Genomic DNA, 24,505 nt, shown 5'->3' on the forward strand with positions numbered 1-24,505 from the left:
TAACCGAAAGGTTGAAAGATCAGATCCCCGAGCTGACAAGGTACAAATCTCTCGTTCTGCCCCTGAAAAAGGCAGTTAACCCACTGTTCCTAGGCTGTCATTGAGAATAAGAATGTGTTCTTAACTGACTTGCCTAGTAAAATATATACTTTGTAAAAGGATATGCTTGCCTCAATGGAGACCGTCATAGTGGCGCGTTACATGGAGTTGTTCGCCTTGCCCAGAGAGAGTAGGGATGACTTTATGAAGTACGCATGTAGCTGTGAATGTTGATTCAATTGATTTGTAAGAGACTGATATGAATAAAGATATGGTAGTTACAATGTAGAAAAATACAACACACAATGGGCATTTTTACAGGGGTTTAAGAATGCATATTTACAGGGGTATAAGAATCCATATTTACAGGGGTATAAGAATGCATATTTACAGGGGTATAAGAATCCATATTTACAGGGGTATAAGAATCCATATTTACAGGGGTATAAGAATGCATATTTACAGGGGTATAAGAATGCATATTTACAGGGGTATAAGAATGCATATTTACAGGGGTATAAGAATGCATATTTACAGGGGTATAAGAATGCATATTTACAGGGGTATAAGAATGCATATTTACAGGGGTATAAGAATGCATATTTACAGGGGTATAAGAATGCATATTTACAGGGGTATAAGAATGCATATTTACAGGGGTTTAAGAATGCATATTTACAGGGGTTTAAGAATGCATATTTACAGGGGTTTAAGAATGCATATTTACAGGGGTATAAGAATGCATATTTACAGGGGTTTAAGAATGCATATTTACAGGGGTATAAGAATGCATATTTACAGGGGTATAAGAATGCATATTTACAGGGGTATAAGAATGCATATTTACAGGGGTATAAGAATGCATATTTACAGGGGTATAAGAATGCATATTTACAGGGGTATAAGAATGCATATTTACAGGGGTTTAAGAATGCATATTTACAGGGGTTTAAGAATGCATATTTACAGGGGTATAAGAATGCATATTTACAGGGGTATAAGAATGCATATTTACAGGGGTTTAAGAATGCATATTTACAGGGGTATAAGAATCCATATTTACAGGGGTATAAGAATGCATATTTACAGGGGTATAAGAATGCATATTTACAGGGGTATAAGAATGCATATTTACAGGGGTATAAGAATCCATATTTACAGGGGTTTAAGAATGCATATTTACAGGGGTATAAGAAAGCATATTTACAGGGGTATAAGAAAGCATATTTACAGGGGTATAAGAATGCATATTTACAGGGGTATAAGAATCCATATTTACAGGGGTATAAGAATGCATATTTACAGGGGTATAAGAATGCATATTTACAGGGGTATAAGAATGCATATTTACAGGGGTATAAGAATGCATATTTACAGGGGTATAAGAATGCATATTTACAGGGGTATAAGAATCCATATTTACAGGGGTATAAGAATGCATATTTACAGGGGTATAAGAATGCATATTTACAGGGGTATAAGAATGCATATTTACAGGGGTATAAGAATCCATATTTACAGGGGTATAAGAATCCATATTTACAGGGGTATAAGAATCCATATTTACAGGGATATAAGAATGCATATTTACAGGGGTATAAGAATGCATATTTACAGGGGTATAAGAATGCATATTTACAGGGGTATAAGAATGCATATTTACAGGGGTATAAGAATGCATATTTACAGGGGTATAAGAATGCATATTTACAGGGGTATAAGAATGCATATTTACAGGGGTATAAGAATGCATATTTACAGGGGTATAAGAATCCATATTTACAGGGGTATAAGAATGCATATTTACAGGGGTATAAGAATGCATATTTACAGGGGTATAAGAATGCATATTTACAGGGGTATAAGAATGCATATTTACAGGGGTATAAGAATGCATATTTACAGGGGTATAAGAATCCATATTTACAGGGGTATAAGAATCCATATTTACAGGGGTTTAAGAATCCATATTTACAGGGGTTTAAGAATCCATATTTACAGGGGTATAAGAATGCATATTTACAGGGGTTTAAGAATCCATATTTACAGGGGTTTAAGAATCCATATTTACAGGGGTTTAAGAATCCATATTTACAGGGGTTTAAGAATCCATATTTACAGGGGTTTAAGAATCCATATTTACAGGGGTATAAGAATCCATATTTACAGGGGTATAAGAATCCATATTTACAGGGGTTTAAGAATGCATATTTACAGGGGTATAAGAATGCATATTTACAGGGGTATAAGAATGCATATTTACAGGGGTATAAGAATGCATATTTACAGGGGTATAAGAATCCATATTTACAGGGGTATAAGAATCCATATTTACAGGGGTTTAAGAATGCATATTTACAGGGGTATAAGAATGCATATTTACAGGGGTATAAGAATCCATATTTACAGGGGTTTAAGAATCCATATTTACAGGGGTTTAAGAATCCATATTTACAGGGGTTTAAGAATCCATATTTACAGGGGTTTAAGAATCCATATTTACAGGGGTTTAAGAATCCATATTTACAGGGGTATAAGAATCCATATTTACAGGGGTATAAGAATCCATATTTACAGGGGTTTAAGAATCCATATTTACAGGGGTTTAAGAATCCATATTTACAGGGGTTTAAGAATCCATATTTACAGGGGTTTAAGAATCCATATTTACAGGGGTATAAGAATCCATATTTACAGGGGTATAAGAATCCATATTTACAGGGGTTTAAGAATCCATATTGTCAACGTTGGACAAGCTAAGCTAATTGTTAGAACTTTGCCTCTCCACTGCACCAACCAGCCCTCTGCCATTTTGTTCTCAGTCTCTCCCTTTCCCCATTTCGCTACCATTATTCCATGCTCACTCAAAAGGCAGTTGTGTGTTTGTGTGTGTGTGTGAGATTGGGCAGTAATGCCAGGATTCAGATACGGAAGCATGTGTGTTTGGCCATGCCTGCTTAACAACACAGGGCTGACTGCAGCGAGTCTGTGTGGTCCTTCAGTGAAAGGCCCGAGTTTGCATAAACAAAAATCATTAACCATAATTGGCTCAGAATAGACTCATATTTCAGCCATGTTTTGATGGGATTGTGTGTGTCAGACCACATTAACCGGGTGTTCCACAGTACATGACACGGCACGTCTCTTCAGTCTCCACATTCCTTACACAAAAAAAAGAGATCCCATCTTTTCAAGGAGGGGTCAATGGTTAAGTTCCTCTTTCATTGTATAATGCTTTATTGGGCCGCGTGTGGCCACGCAAAGCATGCTGGATATTTGTGACACAGATTCACAGCCAAGGAAGGAGCCCGGGATCAAACCGTCCCCATCCGTTTCAAACCGCAGCAGTTGTACGCCTGTGGCTTCCATATGACAAACAATGTGTACGACTGTATCACAACCAAACACTGCTGGGGTCATCTGAGGCCAAACCGTCAGATAGGGATAAGAGATACTCCCTTTAGAACGATTCACCCTCTTTGCATGTGGTGGACTTATCCGGTATTTAAGCCGGTATTTAAGCCTACCACTTGAATATGATGGGTTTGACTAATGACTTAATAGTGCCTTCAGAAAGAATTCATACACTTTTTGAAATTGATTTAAAATATATATATATATTTAACTAGACAAGTCAGTTAGGAACAAATTCTTATTTACAATGATGGCCTACCGGGGAACAGTGAGTTAACTGCCTTGTTCAGGGGCAGATCAGCAGCAGCCTTCTGGCCCAACACTAACCACTGCCGCCCCATTAACTCATTCCACATTTTGCTATTACAGACTGAATTTAAAAATGGATGACTTTTTATTTGTTTTCTTTTTTACACACACACACAACAGCCCATGACAAAGTGAAAACATGTACTTAGAAACTTTTGCAAATTTTATTGAAAATTAAATACCGAAATATCTGATTTACATGAGTATTCACACCCCTGAATCATTGTTAGAAGCACCTTTGGCAGTGATTACAGCTGTGAGTCTTTCTGGGTAAGTCTCCAAGAGCTTTGCACACCTGGATTGTACAATATTTTATTACATTTTATTATTCAAGCTCTGTCAAGTTGGTTGTTGATCAATGCTAGACAGACCATTTTCAAACCTTGCCATATATTTTCAAGACAATGTAAGTCAGAACTGTAACTAGGCCACTCAGGAACATTCAGTAGTGTCTTGGTACGCAACCAGAGTGGCCTTGTGTTTTAGGTTATTGTCCTGCTGAAAGGTAAATTTGTCTCCCAGAGTCTGTTGGAAAGCAGACGGAACAAGGTTTTCCTCTAGGAATTTGCTTGTGCTTACTCCGTTTCTTTCTATCCTAAAAATATACCTAGTCCTTGCCGATGACAAGCATACCCATAACATGATGCAGCCACCATGATGCTTGAAAATATGAAGAGTGGTACTCAGTGATGTGTTGTGTTGGAGTCGCCCCAAATATAACACTTTGTTTTCAGCACAAAGTTAATTTCTTGGTAAATTGTTGGCAGTTTTACTGTAGTACCTTATTGCATACAGGATGCATGTTTTGAAATATTTTATTCTGTACAGGCTTCCTTTTTTCCACTCTGTCAATTAGGTTAGTATAATGGAGTAACTACAATGTTGTTGATCCATCCTCAGTTTTCTTCCATCACAGCCATTAAACTCTGTAACTGTTTGTTTTAAAGTCACCATTGGCCTCATGGTGAAATCCCTGAGTGGTTTCATTCCTCTCCGGCAACTGAGTTAGGAAGGACGCCTGTATCTTTGTAGTGCCTCCGTGTATTGATACACCATCCAAAAGTATAATAAATAACTTCACCATGCTCAAAGGGATATTAAATGTCTGCTTTTTTTATTTATTTTTACCCAGCTACCAATAGGTGCACTTCGTTGCGAGATTGGAAAACCTACCGGGTCTTTGTGGTTGAATCTGTGGATGAAATTCACTGCTCGACTGAGGGACCTTTCGGATAATTTTATGCGTGGGGTACAGAGATAAGGTAGTCATTCAAAAAATCAAGTTAAAACACTATTATTACACCCTTTAATCCATTTTCAATTCAGGTTTTAACAACAAAATGTGGGAAAAGTGGGGGTGAATACTTCCTGAAGGCACTGTATTAGAAGATAGTTATGGCTGGATCACCCAATTCGTGTTCAAATAATCAATGTGGGTATCCCTCTCCATAATAACATGAGCATTCTCAACACTGCAAGAGCAACAGATTACCTGACATGTGTAATCCCCTTGCAGGTCAACGTCACTTACTGTGGAAGTGGTGGCGAACATGTACTTGTCCCGGAGCTGGAAGTTGTCCACTCTCTCCAGGATGACTCGGCGGTTCTGCCCGCTTTGGAAGAAGTCGGTGCTGCTGAGGATGCTGGACACCCCCTGGGGCTCGTGCCTCTGGACCAGCACTGTGGTGGGGGAATCGTACGGCTCCACACCCCTAGAAAGATGCAGACATTAGCACCCGACTGTGGGACATAGGTAGGGCCAAGAGTTTCTCTCTGACCATGTGGCCCGACCAAGACAAACTCCAGGCCCTTGACCGTGAGTTTATATTTATTGACCATGTGAACTGAACAGGAAGGACTTAAGGGCCTTGGAGGTCTTCCCATTCAGATAATATGGTCTGGGAAAACTCTGGGCCCAACTTAGTCATACCATACAGAGGGACATAGAGTTATGGTTACACACACACACACTCACTGACAGACTGACAAACCGAGAAATGTTTTACGGATTACTGACAATCCTAGTATCGTGGAACGGCCTACGTGTTCCTGTGAACACAATCGAACCTCAGAATCCATTTACCACACACATTGATATATTTATAGTTTCCCAACTGCACATTTCCAGTAGAAGTTGTGTGTGTGGCCATTTTAAGCTGTGAACTTACGGTAAGCTCCAGCAGAACTGAAAGAGGTTTACAGTAGTTTATGATCATCTCCCATAAGGCATTCCAGATTCACACGGAGTGTTCTCACTAACAATGGAGCCAAACAGAGAGAGCCTAGTGTCTAGACTGGCCTATAGCGTGACATTTTAGAGGGGGTCGTGTTTTTATGGGAGCAGGCTGTCCATGTAGAGAGGATAAGAAAGACCCCAGTCAGACAAACTTGGGACCTTGCCTGTCTAACGTTAGTTTGGGGACTTTGCATACAGCCGGGAAACTGCCAATATTAGAGTTTGGGGCAGAGTTTCAGGCCTTGCCGAAATTAGAGTGTGTTGCATTGCTTTTGGGACTTGTCTATTATCAACGTTTGGGGGCCTTGTCCATCTAGCAGAGTTTGGGGGCCTTGTCCATAGCAGAGTTTGGGGGCAGGTCTAAGTAGCAGAGTTTGGGGTCTGTCTATCTAGCAGAATTTGGGGCTGTTTGGAACTTTGCCTATATGGGCTATCCTTTCAATGTAACGCTGGCAGGGCAGTGGCTTAAAGCTAGCCTATCTAATCCACAGTGCGAAACAAGGGCCTCTTTATTCTTTTTATTTATTATCTCGATCCTCCTACCAAACAGGATCAAATGTTTAGGACAAAGGGGAACAAATACATACAATTTGCTGGTTCGAAATATTTTGACAAATGCTGGTTAAACACGTCAAACAGTGGGATGTGAACCAGACAAAACCCCAGGGCTTACAGCCTTCTTAGCCTGATCTGCAGCGCAGGCCCTTTTCTCTGTGGCCTCCACAAACGGATTAGACATGGAAAGGCCATAATCGGCAAAGAACTGGACACACATGGTTAAAAAGGAAAACTGGCCATAGAGGCCGAGGAGGAAGAAGCACCAGACAAAGATCTCAACGCAGCTGGTGATGCAGAAGCAGTTAGACACAGCGGAGTCAGTAGCTGCGTCCAGATTTAAAAGGAAAATGACTGGTGGAAAAAACATAGTGGATAAGAAAAAAAAAAAAACTCTTTCTAGCCAGTGCTTACACCAATCCAATGCTTACACCAATCCAATGCTTACACCAATCCAATGCTTACACCAATCCAATGCTTACACCAATCCAATGCTTACACCAATCCAATGCTTACACCAATCCAATGCTTTGAAATATTTGGGGAGGAGTGCAGCAGTACACACTTCTGGAGCTGCTTTCCTCCTCAGAAGTCCGCAAAGACTTTCAAGCTTTGTGCGTATAGTTACTGCTTTGGGATGAAATGGTTTGTTCATGTTCGTTGTTGGGTTGTATGGGTATTTGTAGTCAAAATCTTCCCTCTGCAACGGTCTCCTGAGACTGAGGCTCAGAAGTGTGATCTAAGAGGATCTCCAACTTTCACACTTGGTGGGGGGGAGGGGCGTCATCTCCCAAACACAAGAAAGAGCCCGGGGGGGGGGAGACTGCAGCGGTAGCTGCGATGTTATCTGCAGCGCTGCCTGGTATTACTGACTACATTATGCCACTTGGACAGGCAGAGTTAAGTGGGGCCCTGGCAGACAATCACTTATTCATCAGAAAGTAGGCAGTCTGTTCGATGCCCCTCAAAGTCGCCACATATACGACCACCTCCACCGTCAGAGAAGGCAGGAGGGTGAGAACAATCAAAGGGAGAAGGGCTATGTGTCTCTCTCTGACACCAGAAGAAGTGTGTAGAAATAGTCTGGGGAGATTCAAATGTTGTCAATAAGGTGAAAATGTTCAACGATACAGATAGAAATACACTGAAAAGAACGGACGTGATTCCTAATACTACTTGACAGGCAAGCTTAACGTTCTACACAATACATTTCAAATCGGAACACTCTGAAATGTTGCACCCTCCCGAACAGACCCCTGCTGTAGCTGACAAGCAGCATTACATATTTGCAGTGGAGAATGAGAGCCTCTTGTTGTCACCTATTAAAAGGCAGAGATCCTGCAAGGGAATGAAAGTGATGTCTAACCCTCCGCATCCACGCCTTTAAATCATTAACAGATCGGTCAAATCCTTTTATGGATGGGATTTGAAAGTAAAACATATTTTTTTAAGTTTGAGTGCGCCACTCTCCTGCCTAGGCCTACATTACGTGGTGAGAGACACATGGCTGATCTCTTTCACAAGGCACTGAATGTGTCGCAATCGTCATTAGCGGTATCAGATTTTTATTTTGATCGACTTTGTCTGTGCAAACTCTGCTCATCTGGCACTCCAGCCAGGCTCAAGCAAACATTCCAAAGTATTTGAAAGATCTCAAAACACTATTTGAACCGAGATCTGGTTGATAGGAGGGTTATAAAATCATTCACACATAGTGAGTCCCAAATAACATTCGGGTAATCGGTGTCTCTCTCCCTCAGGGACCGTAGTGGCATTTTCTTTGCATTGTCATTCAATTACAAGGGCCAATCTAATCTATGCTTTTAACTTGGAGAGGCAGGGAGTTAGCTCACAAGCTGCATGCTTGGTAAGCATACAGCATCAGAAGACATGTTTATCTCTCCACTGTCTGAGGTCTAGTGAGGGACAGATTGAGGAGGCAAGCAGTCACAGAACACAGAAAAACAGGAAGTAAACAGGAAAAGAAGACACACACAACCCACCCATCCCTCTCACAGATCGTTGCTTTAATGTTTTGCAGACAGTCTGGCACTCAACAGCGACAATTAATTATACTGATGACTGTACATTCTGCCTCTCCTCACACAATCATCACCTTTGTATACAGAGGCATTGATCTCACCAGAAATAGGCCTTCACGTGCTCTTGGATCAACACCCATGTCTCTCCAAAATCGTCAGATTTCCATAGCTGCAAAAATAAGAGGCGGGGGTGGGGAGTCAATTAAGGTCACATGTTGACTCCAGGCTGTATATAACTGGCAGAATGTTTGAGAGTTGACCGTTTTCCATCATTTCAGTTGAGCTGAAATGTGAATAATTAGTCAGGGGAAAATTCCACAAAATGTCCTCCGTATTGTATTTTTCAGAGAGACAGTTTAGTAGATGCAGCTGAGACATTTAACCAGTATTTAAATATGCACCATTCTATTTGCAATTATGCAACTGTCCTACATTCAGAAATATCGGCTTTGTATCTCTAGAACAGTCACACTGTAATATAAATCAAATGCTGTGGGGCTATGGTACGGTAATCCAGCATATGGAGTAGAGCCATTTGTCCACATAGGCATCTAACCCCGAACCTACTGGGGGCCACAGAGCTACTGGCAAAGGAGGAGCCTGATGTACTATAGCCCTGATCATTATAATACACTCCTCCTACACAAAGATCTCCATCATGAAAAGACGGTTGATCTCAAGAGACTTCCCGGTTAAACATTTTTTATTAAAACATGCTTATCTCTGCAAAAATTGTCTACGTTTCTGTCCGAGACCTTTTTCAAGACCGTGAAGCAGCATTTCTATAGCAGTCAGTTGACTACCTGTTTGTTGGGGTGGGAGCCGTCATAGCCCAGGACCAGGTTGGCTCTCTTGCTGTGCAGCAGCATATCTGTGGGCTTGAAGGGGATGGAGAACCCCTGTATGGTCTTGCAGAAGTCAAAGGAGTTCCAGAGGTAGCTGTTGGTGCTGTCTGCAAAGAGGTACTGGAACGAGAGAAGGACAAGACGGGCCAAGGTTAGGCTAAATACCCACTGGGGTCTGTTCATGAGTGTTACAGAATGTTAAGATAGAAATATATTGTGTAGAATAGATAGTAGAACAGGGAATCATTATTGCTCTATACATAACATTTCTATTTGCACCTGCATCTTTCCGAAGTGATTAAACCTCTGACGTGGCAAAACGTCAAGCCTGACTGATTTCAACAAACTAGAATAGCAAGAACTGGGCTAATATCTCAATTCCAGATGTCCCTAGTCTCGCTACTTCAAAAGACAGTTTGCAAACATCCCTACCCCCAAAATCTAAAAATATTCACAGAACTAGTCAAGAGATATTTAATTTGAAATGCCTAATTAGAAATTCAGATTACGCAATTATACAGAGCTATAATCCCATTTTGTCACTCCTTCCTTTGATCTATTTTTTAGCTGCCTTCCCAATAACTCCTCTATTCTCAATGGCCTCCATTTGGAAACGGGACAGAGCCCCTGTGAGAACAAAAGCTCTGTAGCGCAAGGCACCGAGCGGGAGGTAGTGAAATAGATGGATGCTATGAGATGATGATCCAAAAAGCTGAAATGATGTCTCATACTGTAGATGAGTCACGACTAGGACATAGTAGGTCCCACATGTACAGCACATCACAGAGAGAAACATCAGGGACTAACTCCACTGTTATATCACCAGATTCAGTGCCTTCAGAAAGTATCCACACCTCTTGACATTCTACACATTTTTATTGTGTTACAGCCTGAATTTCATATTCACTAAATTGAGATTTTGTGTCACTGCCTACACACAATACAGCATAATGTCAAAGTGTGTGTGTGTGTGTGTGTGTGTGTGTGTGTGTGTGTGTGTGTGTGTGTGTGTGTGTGTGTGTGTGTGTGTGTGTGTGTGTGTGTGTGTGTGTGTGTGTGTGTGTGTGTGTGTGTGTGTGTGTGTGTGGGGGGGGGGGTAGAAACCTGACAAATTAATATTACAAATATATATAATTATTCAACCCCTTTGTTATTGCAAGCCTAAAAATGTTCAGGTGTAAAAATGTGCTTAACAAGTCACATAATAAGTAGCAGGTACTCACACTGTGTGCAATAATAGTGTTTAACATGATTTTGAATGACTACCTCATCTCTGTACCGCACACATACAGATAATTGTAAGGTCCCTCAGTCGATTAGCGAATTTCAAACACAGATTTAAACAAAAATACCAGGGAGGTTTTCCAATGCCTCGCAAAGAAGGACACTTATTGGTAGACGGGTAAAATAAAAGCAGACATTGAATATCCCTTTGAGCATGGTGAAGTTATGAATTGCACTTTGGATGGTGTATCAATACACTCAGTCCCTACAAAGATACAGACATCCTTACTAACTCAGTTGCCAGAGATGAAGGAAACCACTCAGGGATTTCACCATGAGGCCAAGGTGACTTTAAACAACTAGAGTTTAATGGCTGTGATAGGAGAAAACTGAGGAAAGATCAACAACATTGTAGCTACTCCACAATACTAACCTAAAAGACAAAGAAGGAAGTCTGTACAGAATAAATTAGTCCAAAACATGCATCCTGTTTGCAACAAGGCACTAAAGTAAAACTGCAAAATATGTGGCCTGAATACAACGCGTTTTGTTTGGGGAAAATCCAACACAACACATCACTGAGTACCGCTCTTCATATTTTAAGCATGGTGGTGGCTGCATCATGTTACATGTATGCTTGTCATCAGCAAGGACAAGGGAGTTTTTTAGGATAAAAATAAACTGAATAGAGCTAAGCACAGGCAAAATTCTAGAGAAAAACCTGGGAGACAAATTCACCTTTCAGCAGGACAATAACCTGAAAGACAAGGCCAAATATACACTGGAGTTGCTTACCAAGATGAAACTGAATGGTCAAGAGTGGCCTAGTTGAAAAATATATGGCAAGACATGAAAATGTGTTACGTTCGTTGAATGGAGGAGACCAAGGCGCAGCGTGATGCGAATACATTGTTTAGTGTTTCTTCGTTAATAAACAGAACAAACTATACAAAACAACAAAACGAACGTGGCGCTATATACAAACAAGTGCAGACACAGGCAACTAACCATAGACAATAACCCACGAAATACCCAAGGAATATGGCTGCCTAAATATGGTTGCCGATCAGAGACAACGATAAACAGCTGTCTCTAATTGAGAACCATTCTAGGCAACCATAGACATACATAACACCAAGACTAGTAAAACACCCATAGACATACAAAACCCCTAGACAGGGACAAAAACACATACATCACCCATGTCACACCCAGGACCTAACCAAAATAATAAAAAAAAACAAAGAATACTAAGGTCAGGGCGTGACAAAATGGCTGTCTAGCGAAGATCAATAACCAACTTGACAGAGAATAATATTGTGCAAATATTGAACAATCCAGGTGTGCAAAGCTCTTAGAAACTTACACAGAAAGACTCACAGCTGCAATTGCTGCCAGAGGTGATTGTAACATGTATTGACTCAGGGGGTTGAGTACTTATACACATGAAAACATGAAATGACCCCGGGAATAGATAGAACATCGCTCAGACATGCACAACAATTACGTAACATCAAAACGGGTGAATATTTCTTTGAAGTAGATGTTATAAATAGGCAGATCCATAACCAGTCAGACTTGGTGTATAAGGATAGGGCCGACATGTAATGTTAGACAGCGGGTTATGCTACAGGCTAACCATTCATTATCTCAGATCCCGCTTCATTCATAAATCACTACCTAAAGTGATCACTGCAATTTAGCTCTCAGCCACTTCATCATATGCTTTCTATAGAGGGGAGGCTAGATGGACCCATATTTATCAAGTGTCTAGAGAAGGAGATTTAGGATCAGTTTTTTACCTTTTAAATCATAATGAATCCGCTTATTATGGACAGAGATTAATTGATCCTAGATCTGTACTCATACTCTGAAGAGGCTTGCTAAATACGGGCCCGAAATTCACAGCTCAGCGTGCACATGAGAAGCAACCACTAATTTCCCATGGTAATCATCTCCATGATTTTGGGAGCATGTTGCAGACTAAGACGGTGAAATCCTCCTGCTGTTATACCAGGCAGCCCTGCCTCTCTCTCGCTCTCCTGTCTGCAGATGTATGGCCCCAGCCTGCGGCCTCTACAGAGACTGACAAACTGCGTTTCCCATGCACCTGGAAATAACCTCCACTGGGCTGAGTGCCAGGTGGAATGGGGGGCGGGGCCAGGGCTATGACTCACCGGCACACAGTGAGACATAATCGAACACGTCACCGCACCAAACCTCACGGCACTGCATCGAACAATCTCGAGCTCAAGAGTGATAACTACGCATGTACACAAGCACACCCACAGACACTATATACACACCTAAATCAACCCTTAGAAAACACAATGTTATTGAGCTTATGTGCCTTCTGCTGGTTTTGAGGAGATGGGAGAACATATGAAAAAGAGCTATACACTCATACTTTGAAAACATAATAAAACCCCTCTGTATCAGGGCAGTTTGCAATATAGAGACAGGCCTTTTATCATCATACTGCACAGTGGGTGTACAAAACATTAGGAACACCTGCCCTTTCCATGACAGACTATCCAGGTGAAAGATAAGATCCATTATTGATCAACATGGCAGCAACACAACTACAACATGGTAGCAGAACAACATGGCAGCAGAACAACATGGTAGCAGCACAAAATGGTAGCAGCTCAAAATGGTAGCAGCTCAAAACAGGGTACAAACATTATTGAGCACAGACAACAGCAGAAAGGGCAAGAAGGTAGAGACAACAATACACACAAGTGTCAGTAAGAGTGCCCATGATTGAGTCTTTGAATGAAGAGATTGAGATAAAACTGTCCAGTTTGAGTGTTTGTTGCAGCTCGTTCCAGTCGCTAGCTGCAACAAACTGAAAAGAAGAGCGACCCAGGGTGTGTGCTTTGGGGACCTTTAACAGAATGTGAATGGCAGAACAGGTGTTGTATGTGGAGGATGAGTGCTGCAGTAGATTTCTCAGATAGAGGGGAGTGAGGCCTAAGAGGGTTTAATAAATAAGCATCAACCAGTGGGTCTTGCGACGGGTATACAGAGATGACCAGTTTACAGAAGAGTATAGAGTGCTGTGATGTGTCCTATTAAGAGCATTGGTGGCAAGTCTGATGGCCGAAGTGGTTAAGAACATCTAGCCGCTCGAGAGCACCCTTACATGCCGATTTATAATTTACATCTCCGTAATCTAGCATTGGAAGGATGGTCATCTGAATCAGGGTTAGTTTGGCAGCTGGGGTGAAAGAGGGGCGATTACGACAGAGGAAACCAAGTCTAGATTTAACTTCAGCCTGCAGATTTGATATGTGCTGAGAGAAGGACAGTGTACCGTACTTGTATGAGGTGACTACCTCAAGCTCTGAACCCTCAGAGGTAGTAATCATACTTGTGGGGAGAGGGACATTCTTCTTTCCAAACCATATGACCTTTGTTTTGGAGTTGTTCTGAACAAGGTTAAGGGCAGAGAAAAGCTGTCTTAGTGTCCAACAAGCTAACACAAAATCCGGGGAGGGGCCAGCTGAGTATAAGACTATCATTTGCATATACAGTTGAAGTCTGAAGTTTACATACACCTTAGCCAAATACATTTAAACTCAGTTTTTCACAATACCTGACATTTAATCCTAGTAAATATTCCCTGTCTTTGGGCAGTTAGGAACCACTTGATTTTAAGAATGTGAAATGTCAGAATAATAGTAGAGAGAATTATTTATTTCAGCTTTTATTTCTTTCATCACATTCCCAGTGGGTCAGAAGTTTACAAACACTCAATTAGTATTTGGTAGCATTGCCTTTAAATTGTTTAACTTGGGTCAAAAGTTTTAGGTAGCCTTCGACAAGCTTCCCACAAGAAGTTGGGCAAATTTTGGCCCATTCCTCCTGACAGAGCTGGTGTAACTGTCAGGAATGTAGGCCTCCTTGCTCGCACATGCTTTTTCAGTTGTGCCCACAAATTTTCTATAGGATTGAGGTCAAGGCTTTGTGATGGCCACTCCAATACCTTGACTTTGTTGTCCTTAAGCCATTTTGCCACAACTTTGGAAGTATGTTTGAGCTCATTGTCCATTTGGAAGACCCATTTGCGACAAAGCTTTAACTTCCTGACTGATGTCTTTAGATGTTGCTTCAACATATCCACATCATTTTCCTGCCTCATGATGCCATCTATTTTGTGAAGTGCACCAGTCCCTCCTGCAGCAAAGCACCCCCACAACATGATGCTGCCACCCCCATGCTTCACGGTTGGGTCATTATGGCCAAACAGTTATATTTTTGTTTCATCAGACCAGAGGACATTTCTCCAAAAAGTACAATCTTTGTCCCCATGTGCAGTTGCAAACCGTAGTCTGGCTTTTTTAATGGCGGTTTTAACGTGCAGAAAACCCAGGCTTTTACTAGAGCAGAAATCAGTGCAACAGATAGAGCACAAGTCAGAATTGGGGCTAGCAACAGTAGATGGGCCAGGGTGTACATGCACATTTCCAGATATCAAGATTAATACAACCAGGGCACAGCAGAGGACAGGGAGAGCTCTGCAGTGTTGATTTATGACATTTGAATGTGCATTAAATAGCAACATGATCATGTAATACAGCAATTTCATCAGGTAACATGAATACAAAGCCGGAGGGAGGTCAAAAGTCTGTAACCAATAGAGAGTCAGAATCCCGAATGTGGGAACAAGCATAGTCTCCCCCATGGTTGGGTAAACAAGAAAGTTCATAGTCAACAAAGCATGCAGACGTCATGAGGGGAATAGCAAGATGCACAAGAAAAAAATATATAACAACTTGGGGCTAGCCATTGTAAGTTCAGAGTCACTCGCTCCAACAGTGCCTGTATGCTGGAGGTGAGTGAAAGCTCTGGAGAGAGGGGGGAGTGTGGTGGGGGTACCAGTACCCGTGGATGGTCTCTGAACAGCAGGAGTTGGCTTCAAGGCCTCTGGATTTGGGTGGGGTAGCCTGCCATCTGTTGGGCTCAAAGGCTTCGACACCTCTCACTTCACACCTCAGTGCTAAATGAAGTTGTATTCCAGGTTGGATGGTGTATTAATCCTTCCAGGTAATCTTGTCCACAATCAGGTTGTAGGTTTGGAGTTTTGATCTGGAGTGAGGGTATCATCCTGTATATGTCCCTGCCTAAATCATTTTTTTTGTAAAAACATGCTGAAAAATGCAGGAGCTCATCTGCGCATGACCTCTCTCTCCAGCAGCCAGGGAACATTACCGTATATAAACATTGGGTTGTTATTTTACCTGAAACGCACAAGGTCCTCTACTACAACAATTAATCCACAGATAAACCGGTAAACCAAATTAGTTTCTCGTCATCTCTCCTCCTTCCTTAAGGCTTATTTTTCTTCTTTGGACTTTATATGGCGGTTAGAAACCAACTTCACAGCATTACTACAACCGACCCGAGTGTGGACCTACGTTCATCTTTCAATCACCCACGTGGGTATATGCTTCTAAAAACCAATGAGGAGATTTGAGAGGCAGGACTTGCAACGGGTTGAGCGTCACAAATAGAAGCAACTTCTATTTTAGCGCCTGGCCAGGCAGACACTCGCTGTCATGTGCAAGCAGTGTGGGTGCAATGATGAATAACATGTATTTGTACATTTATTTTGGACGCGAGCGGTTTGGTCAGCATGTAAAGCACTGCATCATAGTGCTAGTGGCGTTACTATAGACCAGGGATCATTCCCGGGCTGTGCCACAACCGGCTGTGGCCGGGAGTCCCATAGGACAGCGCACAATTGGCCCAGCGTCGTCCGGGTTTGGCCTGGTGGGCTTTACTTGGCTCATCGCGCCCTAGCAACTCCTTGTGGCGGGCTGGGTGCCTGCGGGCTGACCTCGGTCGCCAGTTGAATGGTGTTTCCTCCTTTCACCTCTCCGAGCCCGTTGGGGAGTTGCAACGATGTAACAAGTTCGAAATTAGGGAGAAAAAGGGGGGGGGGGAATATTCTAAAAAATGGTCTATCACCAAAATGACATCCAGCCACCTTGACACAACTGTGGGAAGCATTGGAGTAAACATGGGGCAACATCCCTGCGGAACGCTTTAAACACCTTATAAAGTTCATGCCCATACAAATTGAGGCTATTCTGAGGGCAAAAGAGGATGCAACTCAATATTAGGAAGGTGTTCCTAATGCTTTGTACACTCAGTGTCAGTACCTCTATGGTCTTCAGCCACTTACCATCTTATTGTCAGCGGGGCTGTGGTAGAACTGGGAGATGACCTGCTTGTTCCCCTCCTTCTCCTTCTCCCCACTCAGCTGAAACCTCTCTGAGATGAGGGAGAAGCTGGTTCCATAGTCGTAAGACACGTACACCTACCATGTGACAGAGGAGAGAGGAACGAGGTGAGAACATGGAAGTGATGGTACACGGTAACAAGTGAAATCCGCTATCACAGTACTTTTGGTTGTGATGCTTTATGGACAGGAAGAATTAGGCGTTGTCAGGTTCGATTTTTTTAATGCTTCTTGATGGACACATTTCTAGTAGAGGACAAAATGATTTTAGAATGGTGTATTGGGAGGGAGGCCATTAACTGACTCTGTAAAAGGAATCAAAGCATTTAGGCAGTAGCTAGACTTTCCATCTACGGAGAGAAACACAATACTTAGGAAAAAGCTTTGTCTATGCTAACTGACTACAGAGTGGAACTGTAGTTCCTTTAAGAGAGAACTCCAAACCAGAATGTTAAGAGGTGTTCAGTGTTCCATGCGGTTCTGTTCTGTCCTGCAGACTCTACCCGAGACAATACATGAGTGAGGTCAGAGCTCTCAGATTCCCATCAGAGTGCCAGAGACCAAGGAGCTCAGACCACAGAGAATAGCACACAAAGCCCACAACGCCGACTGGAAGTTATGTCGAGGAACGTACTGAACTGGGAGTGGATAGAGACACAAAACTAACAATTCTTGTTCAAACAAACTGTCCTTCACCAGTGGTATCTCTGCAGGTTTAGCCCAAACAACTTGTTTTTCAAAGGGCATCACATCTCAAGTTAATGAGGACAGGAGGTCTTTCTTACACTGTGTACAAAAGCAGTGGGGGTTGGGTTACTGTAGACTGAGCATCAGTATCAGACAACATAGGGAGCTGATATCATCAAAAGCAGAAAGAGTAGAGAGAGAGAGAGATGTAACAGATGGAGGGACTCATCCATGGCTCAGTGAATCTGATCGAGGAGAGGAGTGGAAGCACACGGCTGGCAGGCAGGCCATCTCATTAGCACAGTGGAACAGGTCTGGGCCTCGCAGCACTGACATCATGTGGCCTGTCACTGACCAATGGGCTCCCATGCGCACACACAATAACATGCACGCACACAAACACACATGGATACACAAACACTGCATTACACAACCAAACTGTGGGTAAACCAGTACTGTCATTTCTGCCATGGTACCTTGAACAAAGGAGTCTTCATTAGAATGGGGGGGGGGGATCTGAAATGTACAGTCCATAGTAAGATTGAAAAGAGGGCAATGTGAACTGAGAGGGAAGGAGAAGATTCAAAGTGTCTGAAAACAGGACGGCTGTAAAGCAACATGCAGGCGTTATGCTATGTAGTGGTGGATAGGTTCATTGGATATGTTTGTTTCACGTGATTGTGGATCCCCATTCCCGCACACAAGGTGTGTTAATGTACTTAAAGGAAATGTAGGGTTCTACATTAGTATACTCACAAGAAGTGTACTCCTGTATTCGCAGGAAGTGTACTACTGTGTACTCACCGAGCTAGTCTTGGGACCTGTGGCTCCGACACTGTCTCTGGCCAGCGCCACGATGACATTGCTCTTCTCCCCGGCCCAGTGCACCACCATCTGGTTGTGGGAATCGTTCAGGTTGGCCTGCAAAGAAAAGAACAGTCTCTCAACTGACCGGATGTATTTTTGTTCTGCTTCATCAAAATGCAGCTCAACACCAGGCCAATGAATTAGGCAACTATCTGATAGATTACAGTCGCTTTTATCTCCGATAAACGTCCTTGGACCATAATAGCATTTCATAACAAATTTGATATCAGCTAGACATTGTAATGATTTTGCTGGATTTCCGGCATCTTCTTAGCTGGTAGAAATCCCTCCGTGAAAGGTTGTGGTACCTTGCCTGGCTGTGTCTGGTGTATTGAACAGAGCTGTCGTGCTTTTCTTTATTCATGATTTTATCTGGGTAAGCTTACTGATGCACGTTACTATGGTAACGCACTTCGTGGTGTTATTGTTATGACCTTGCGAGGAGCACCTTGCTAAAGGCTCCTCTCCCTCTCTTTGTGTGTGTGTGTGTGTGTGTGTGTGAGACAGTGAAAACAAGCAGTGACCAGCTGTACATCACATTGCCCACCGTCAGAGGCCTTCACTGTGTCCATTGAAACAACACAATGCTGCTATACTAAGTGCTTGTGGGAGATGTAGTAGTGTAAAAGCAGAAGGCACAGGTCAATTAAACGCCAACATTTCATTGGTGCAGCTCTGAAAATAAGTCTGTGAAGTGTGAATCCCCAAAAAGTATGTCATTTTAAATCCCACTGCCTTTACCTCTCATCCGAGCGCTCCCCTCTCTCATACTTAATTTATCATTCTGCAGGGGGCTGTGAGTCTTTAAAAAGCTCAGTTTCTCCCTATACTACAGTACTTCTTCAGACTTGGACAACACAAAGACTGTCATTTCTGTATAAATGATAAACAAACGTTCCTCTTCTTTCAGTGGTAACTTTACACCAACTATTGGTACTATGGCTTATAGACTTAGTAATGGAATGTGATTTCTGCTTCAAATTGCTACAAAATAGCCTACCAGAATTTATTGTGTGTATAAGCATGATTTCAGCATGAACATTGTATTAAGGTAACTCATTCCATGTCATTTAACATTCTCGTTGCCTGAGAAACAGAGTCGAACACTTCTACTAACTGGACTTGTCTAATACGAAACGCTCATTCAGTAGGTTTTAAAACATTTCGCTATGGTGGGCCCTACTGAACACATCCCAGGAGGTCAGCTGAGTCAAAGGCAAGGCCGTCTTCGAGGCTGACATGACTCTGGGGTAAATCTCAGAGCCGTTTAAGCCTCGTTGCCCGCGGACCATGTAAAAGGGTTCCGGTGTGGTCCTCCTGACACAGCTGAATCCAGGAGAGTGATGGCACTGGTAAACTGCTGCAAATGAGACACAATCTATTCCTGTGGCCGAGCTCGACAACAAAATCGGCCATTAACATCAGGTAATGACATGAGCCTCACTCCAACTATCTCCAGTTACGTGAAGCATTGTACTATGCTTGGGGTTAGGGCCTCACAATAGCTAAAGGTCAGTTGGGTCCCAAAAGGTCTGGCTACCTTTAGCTATATCTCATAATACAGCTTTTAGAGTAGATGGGACTGACTAACTGCATTCTATTTGGATTTGTGATCAAAGGAATAATAGGTCTAATCATTGTGTGGAGACATTTTGAGCACAATGACATCTCCTATTGCTTGTGGTCTTGCAAGTGATTGACGATACTACCAAAAATGGTACAGCATGAAGATAGGCTAAAACAGCTTATCCAATAGAAATCCCTGATCACACTTGTAGGTGATGTCATGGCGAAGTTGGCTAGCTAAGCTCATGCGTAGAAACACGTCGTAGGGTCTAACGGTCGTCTCGCGCCGAACTGCGCATGTGCAGGCCGTCAAATCAAAGGCCCTCCCTTCGACATAAAGTTATTTTCGTTCCCAGAAGTCTTGCGACGTTGCACCTCTAGGTTAAGAAACTCTGTGATAGTACTGCTCCAATTGAGACGTTGAAAATGTAAATGCTGGGCCTGAAAATGTGCCTAATGTTGATAATAGCAATAAAGAGTCCTGTTTAGCTCTGCCAAACAGTTTTTAGCGTAGATAGTCAAGATTCCAGATGTTGAGTCTGCTAGTGTGATAGTTAAAAGTGGCAAAGAAAGAAGAAGTGACTCAGTACATCGGTTTCTTCGGCAGCATGTTGGTCACTGGGGCATTAGGACTGGTGGTCATACAAAAGCAACCATCAGTCTTTACCAAGCAAGTGCCAGGGATTCTAACACTACTCATTCCTTTGCACTAGTGCATTGACATAAGCTCTGGAAGCATCTAACAAGCCCCATATTATTCAACATTATTATCTCTGACAAACCTTGAAACTCACTATAGAGAGGAACAGTAAATTAATCTGTTCATAGTGCAAAAGGATCATGAGCCGTGAGCTATCTGGACGAAGCTCGATTGATGTCCGTTGAAAAACCCCATCGGAATGGAAAAGGAAGTACACAAACCATGCCTTACAAAAAAGCCATTGCCGAGTGTCTGAAGGAGACTGGTCAATGCTGATTCCATCAGTCCAAACTGAAAAGCACAAATCAACTGGGGCATATCAGTCACATCAATCTGGACTCTCCTCAAAATTGTTTTCATTGGTAATCCAGGAGACGCTTTTGTGGTGCCCCAAAAATATTTGTCTCTCTTTTTCTCCCCTCATGTACCCTCCCTTCTTTGAGAAGCATGGGTGTGTTCAGTAGAGAAATTGTTTTGAAACGAGTGAAACAGGGAGGTAAGCTAATACCTGAACTTGTCCAAGAAACACTCATTTTCATTTCCAGTGGCAAAATGGTTTTGTGCACAACTAAACACAACCTCGATGCTTCTACGTCAATCTGTTTCCTCAACAACAACAACAAGCAAAGAAAAACTCCTGTGAAATAGGGAGCGTATTTACATCTCCCCACCATGTTCTCCTTCATTATTCAAGAGAGCAGAATGAACCACTGCTGAAAGAGTGTCACCGTTGGAGCGGAGCTGAACCGACGATGACATCATCCGCCTGCTGCAGAACTGGCATTCATTACATTTGCATTTTCAATCTACCAGTGTGTATTTTTGGTTGAATGCAGCCCAATTGCACCACTGTCTGTGACAGTCATGCCGCACAATAGTTATTTTTCTCTCTTATATACACTGAATGATGACCAACTAGCTGCGACAGGCCCTGATATCAATGTGTTATAGGCTAGTTTATCTCCCCATGGTGAAGTCTGGGCTCGGCTATGTTATGTAAAGGTCTGCTCTGCTCTGTGGAATCTCTGAAGTAGCCTCCTTGACAGAGACTAGAGTCCTTCTTCACAAGGCTGAATGATAAGTGGGTTAACATGGCAGATCATGTTGAATGTCTCGATGCTGTTGCCAGCTGAAGAGTAGCTAGACAGCAAAACATTGGTGAGTGCCTGGCACATTCTTTTGGGGTCAAATGTCAGAAACAAGCTTGAAGAGAGACTTCAGGTGAGCTTTGTGTGTGTGTGTGTATACACATTTTACTATACTTGTGAGTACCAGAAGTCCTCACGAGAATAGCAAACCAACAAAAATTCAGAGAAGTGAGGACATTTTGCCAGTCCACAATTTTAGGCTTAAGGGTTAGGTTTAAGGTTAGAATAGGGTTAAGGTCAGGGAAAATACGATTTTGAAAGCAAATCAATTGTTGGTCCCCAAAAAGGCCTAACAAGCATAGTTAGACATACCTCTGTGTGTGTGTGTGTGTTCTTCGGGAGGTTAAGTTGGTGCTGCACAAACACATTCATTCATTCATTCAGGTGATTTAGTACGTCTATCATCTGGCCTTGAGAGACGAGTCAGCTGAAATGCAACTCACAAAAACACGCACACACGCACGCACACACACACACACAGCAGTGAAAATACCCGTTTGGACATACATTTTCCATATCTGCATTGTTCACCTTCGTTACTGCAACTTGCAGTAAATTCAATCCGAAAGAGTAAGTGTGTGTTTGAAGGGTCAAAAACTAGTCTGTAATTGTAGTCCTGAAAGGATCTGTCATAGACTGTGACAGACTGTAGTAAATTATATAGTCAATTATATAGTCAAATATATAGTAGTCAAATATATTCATCAAGGCTCCTTACGTGTGACATAATGACAACTATGAACACGAATGAGGAAAATGAGTACAGCCAAGAATTCCCCAAGCCAAATATCACCATGGCACATGACACTTGTATTGTGGTCTTATGCACAAACCCTGTTGGATCTGTTTACATTGGGTCATGTGGCAGGGAGCCAGATCCTGCTTGCTACACACCTTCAGAGTGTGCCATGTTATTTCCTTGGATATGTTTGTGAATTGTGGGAAACGGTTGACGGGATAGATTGAGCGACTTCAGGGGTGTTTTGAGTATGGCACGCACTAGCAAAACAATTTGCAAAGCAACACAAAAACACCATTGGACAAGTTCAGGTATGACCTCTGCGTTTCAAGATGTTCTGTCTCTGCTGAACAGGGCCGAGGCCTGGCACTCTTGTTTGTTTTGAGTGAGAATCTCGACTGGCAGATGCTCAAGGCAGGTTTCAGTCACACTCCCTGCTTGAATTTCCCAATACAGCCCCCTCCGTGACTGCCTCCACCGAATGACTCAGGGGTTTTACTGGAAGCCATGTCTCAGAGTTGTTTTTTTGTACTTGTCAGGAATGATGGCTATATATTTGGTCAATTAGCTGGAACTCTAAAGCCACATTCCTAGTTCTTAAACTAAGAAATTGATTAACTGTAATCCACATTTCACACACACTGACAACATCCGATATAGGTTTGTACAACAATTCAATTTAAAAGGGAGAAATATATCTGGATCTATATAGCTCAATATGGTTAGGGACGGGGGACTGGAAGCTTACTTGAACTTAAATGCCAAAATAACAGCCCTACAGTTGCTACAAAAAGCCTACCTTATTTATAAACAAAGTATGTACCTTCCTGTGAACTTTCGCTGGAGCACCTTTAGAAACTTCTAGGCTAAATCCCATGGGTGCCCTATCTAATGAAAAAAAGCAATTTAATCCCTGAAGAAATTGGCTTTCATAGTTAGGGGAATGGGTGTGTGAGGAGACACTGTCAGTGTTTATTTTCTGTTCTGTGCAAAAAATTGCGTGCCATTTGGGGATATTTCTGAAAGGGGGGGAGAGGGGGGTGGGCTAAACAACAGCTTACTCTCATTCCAAGAAGACATAACCTTGCCTACAGTTAACCTAAATACACATCAGATTCAATGAACACCCTCCAGAACAAAACATGACACCTGACCAGCAGGTTCCAAACTTGATCACATAAGCAACCATTTCTGTTCCAATTTGAGGATGTGTGGAATGCAGTGAATACTGAAGAGCAGACTACTGTGATAAATAAGAAATCACATTATAGAGAAACTCAGCAAAGAGCCTTCGAAGTCTTACAAAAATCAACCATGTCACAAATCAAATATGCAAAGACTGCCACTATTGGCTCTTCAAAACATTTGCAGCCTCCACTAAGGCATGCATCTCCACATTGGGAAGACTCTATTGTGTCAGTCTTGGCTAATTAGAATTATATTGTTGTTGATGTCTGTCACCCAGCTATGATGGTGTGTGTTACTGCTAAGTTTATGTATACTGTAATTTGGATTTTCCAGACAAAACTGTGTGATTGTGGTGACACGCTATGATCACCAGGTTTCAGGAAAAACTGGTCAGATAAAATACTGTATTGGGTTGGTCAAAAAGATAATTCAAGGACTTCGTGCAATACATGCGTGTCGGTCTGTAGGTAGACTTTAAAACGGAGGGTTTGTTTACAAGATAAGAGTAACGTAATTGAATAGGTTATGCCATTGAATAGGTTACATTGGGAAGAAAGAGCTCGCCATGGCATCGTATGCTGAAAGGGACAGTCTGTTCTAAAAAAAAAGTCTAGTAGCTACCTAGCTACAGTGGTACCGATAATCACACACTTGGCAAGAAGCTAGACTGACTTCGACAGCTTGGCTTTGGTTATTTGC

At 42.2% G+C, this 24,505-nt stretch overlaps 1 protein-coding gene across 3 annotated transcripts in view; it reads right to left on the reverse strand.

Moving 5' to 3' along the window:
• LOC135552785 (sortilin-related receptor-like) overlaps nucleotides 1-24,505 on the reverse strand; it is a 78,203-nt gene that overhangs the window by 53,170 nt on the left and 528 nt on the right. For 2 of the 3 annotated variants that reach the window (XR_010457506.1, XM_064984633.1), the window contains exons 2-6: nucleotides 18,403-18,519; nucleotides 16,855-16,989; nucleotides 9,399-9,560; nucleotides 8,697-8,764; nucleotides 5,294-5,474 (exon numbers count right to left, since the gene is read on the reverse strand). Coding sequence is in view for 2 of the 3 variants with exons in the window: in XM_064984633.1 (XP_064840705.1) it covers nucleotides 5,294-5,474; nucleotides 8,697-8,764; nucleotides 9,399-9,560; nucleotides 16,855-16,989; nucleotides 18,403-18,519 (663 nt within the window). In the remaining variant the exon portion in view is untranslated. Of the gene's footprint in view, nucleotides 1-5,293; nucleotides 5,475-8,696; nucleotides 8,765-9,398; nucleotides 9,561-16,854; nucleotides 16,990-18,402; nucleotides 18,520-22,191; nucleotides 22,322-24,505 lie in introns of those variants that run through there. The other variant, XM_064984634.1, reaches the window with a different exon arrangement.

The sequence above is a fragment of the Oncorhynchus masou genome, chromosome 13 (assembly GCF_036934945.1).
Source record: "Oncorhynchus masou masou isolate Uvic2021 chromosome 13, UVic_Omas_1.1, whole genome shotgun sequence".
NCBI lineage: Eukaryota > Metazoa > Chordata > Actinopteri > Salmoniformes > Salmonidae > Oncorhynchus > Oncorhynchus masou.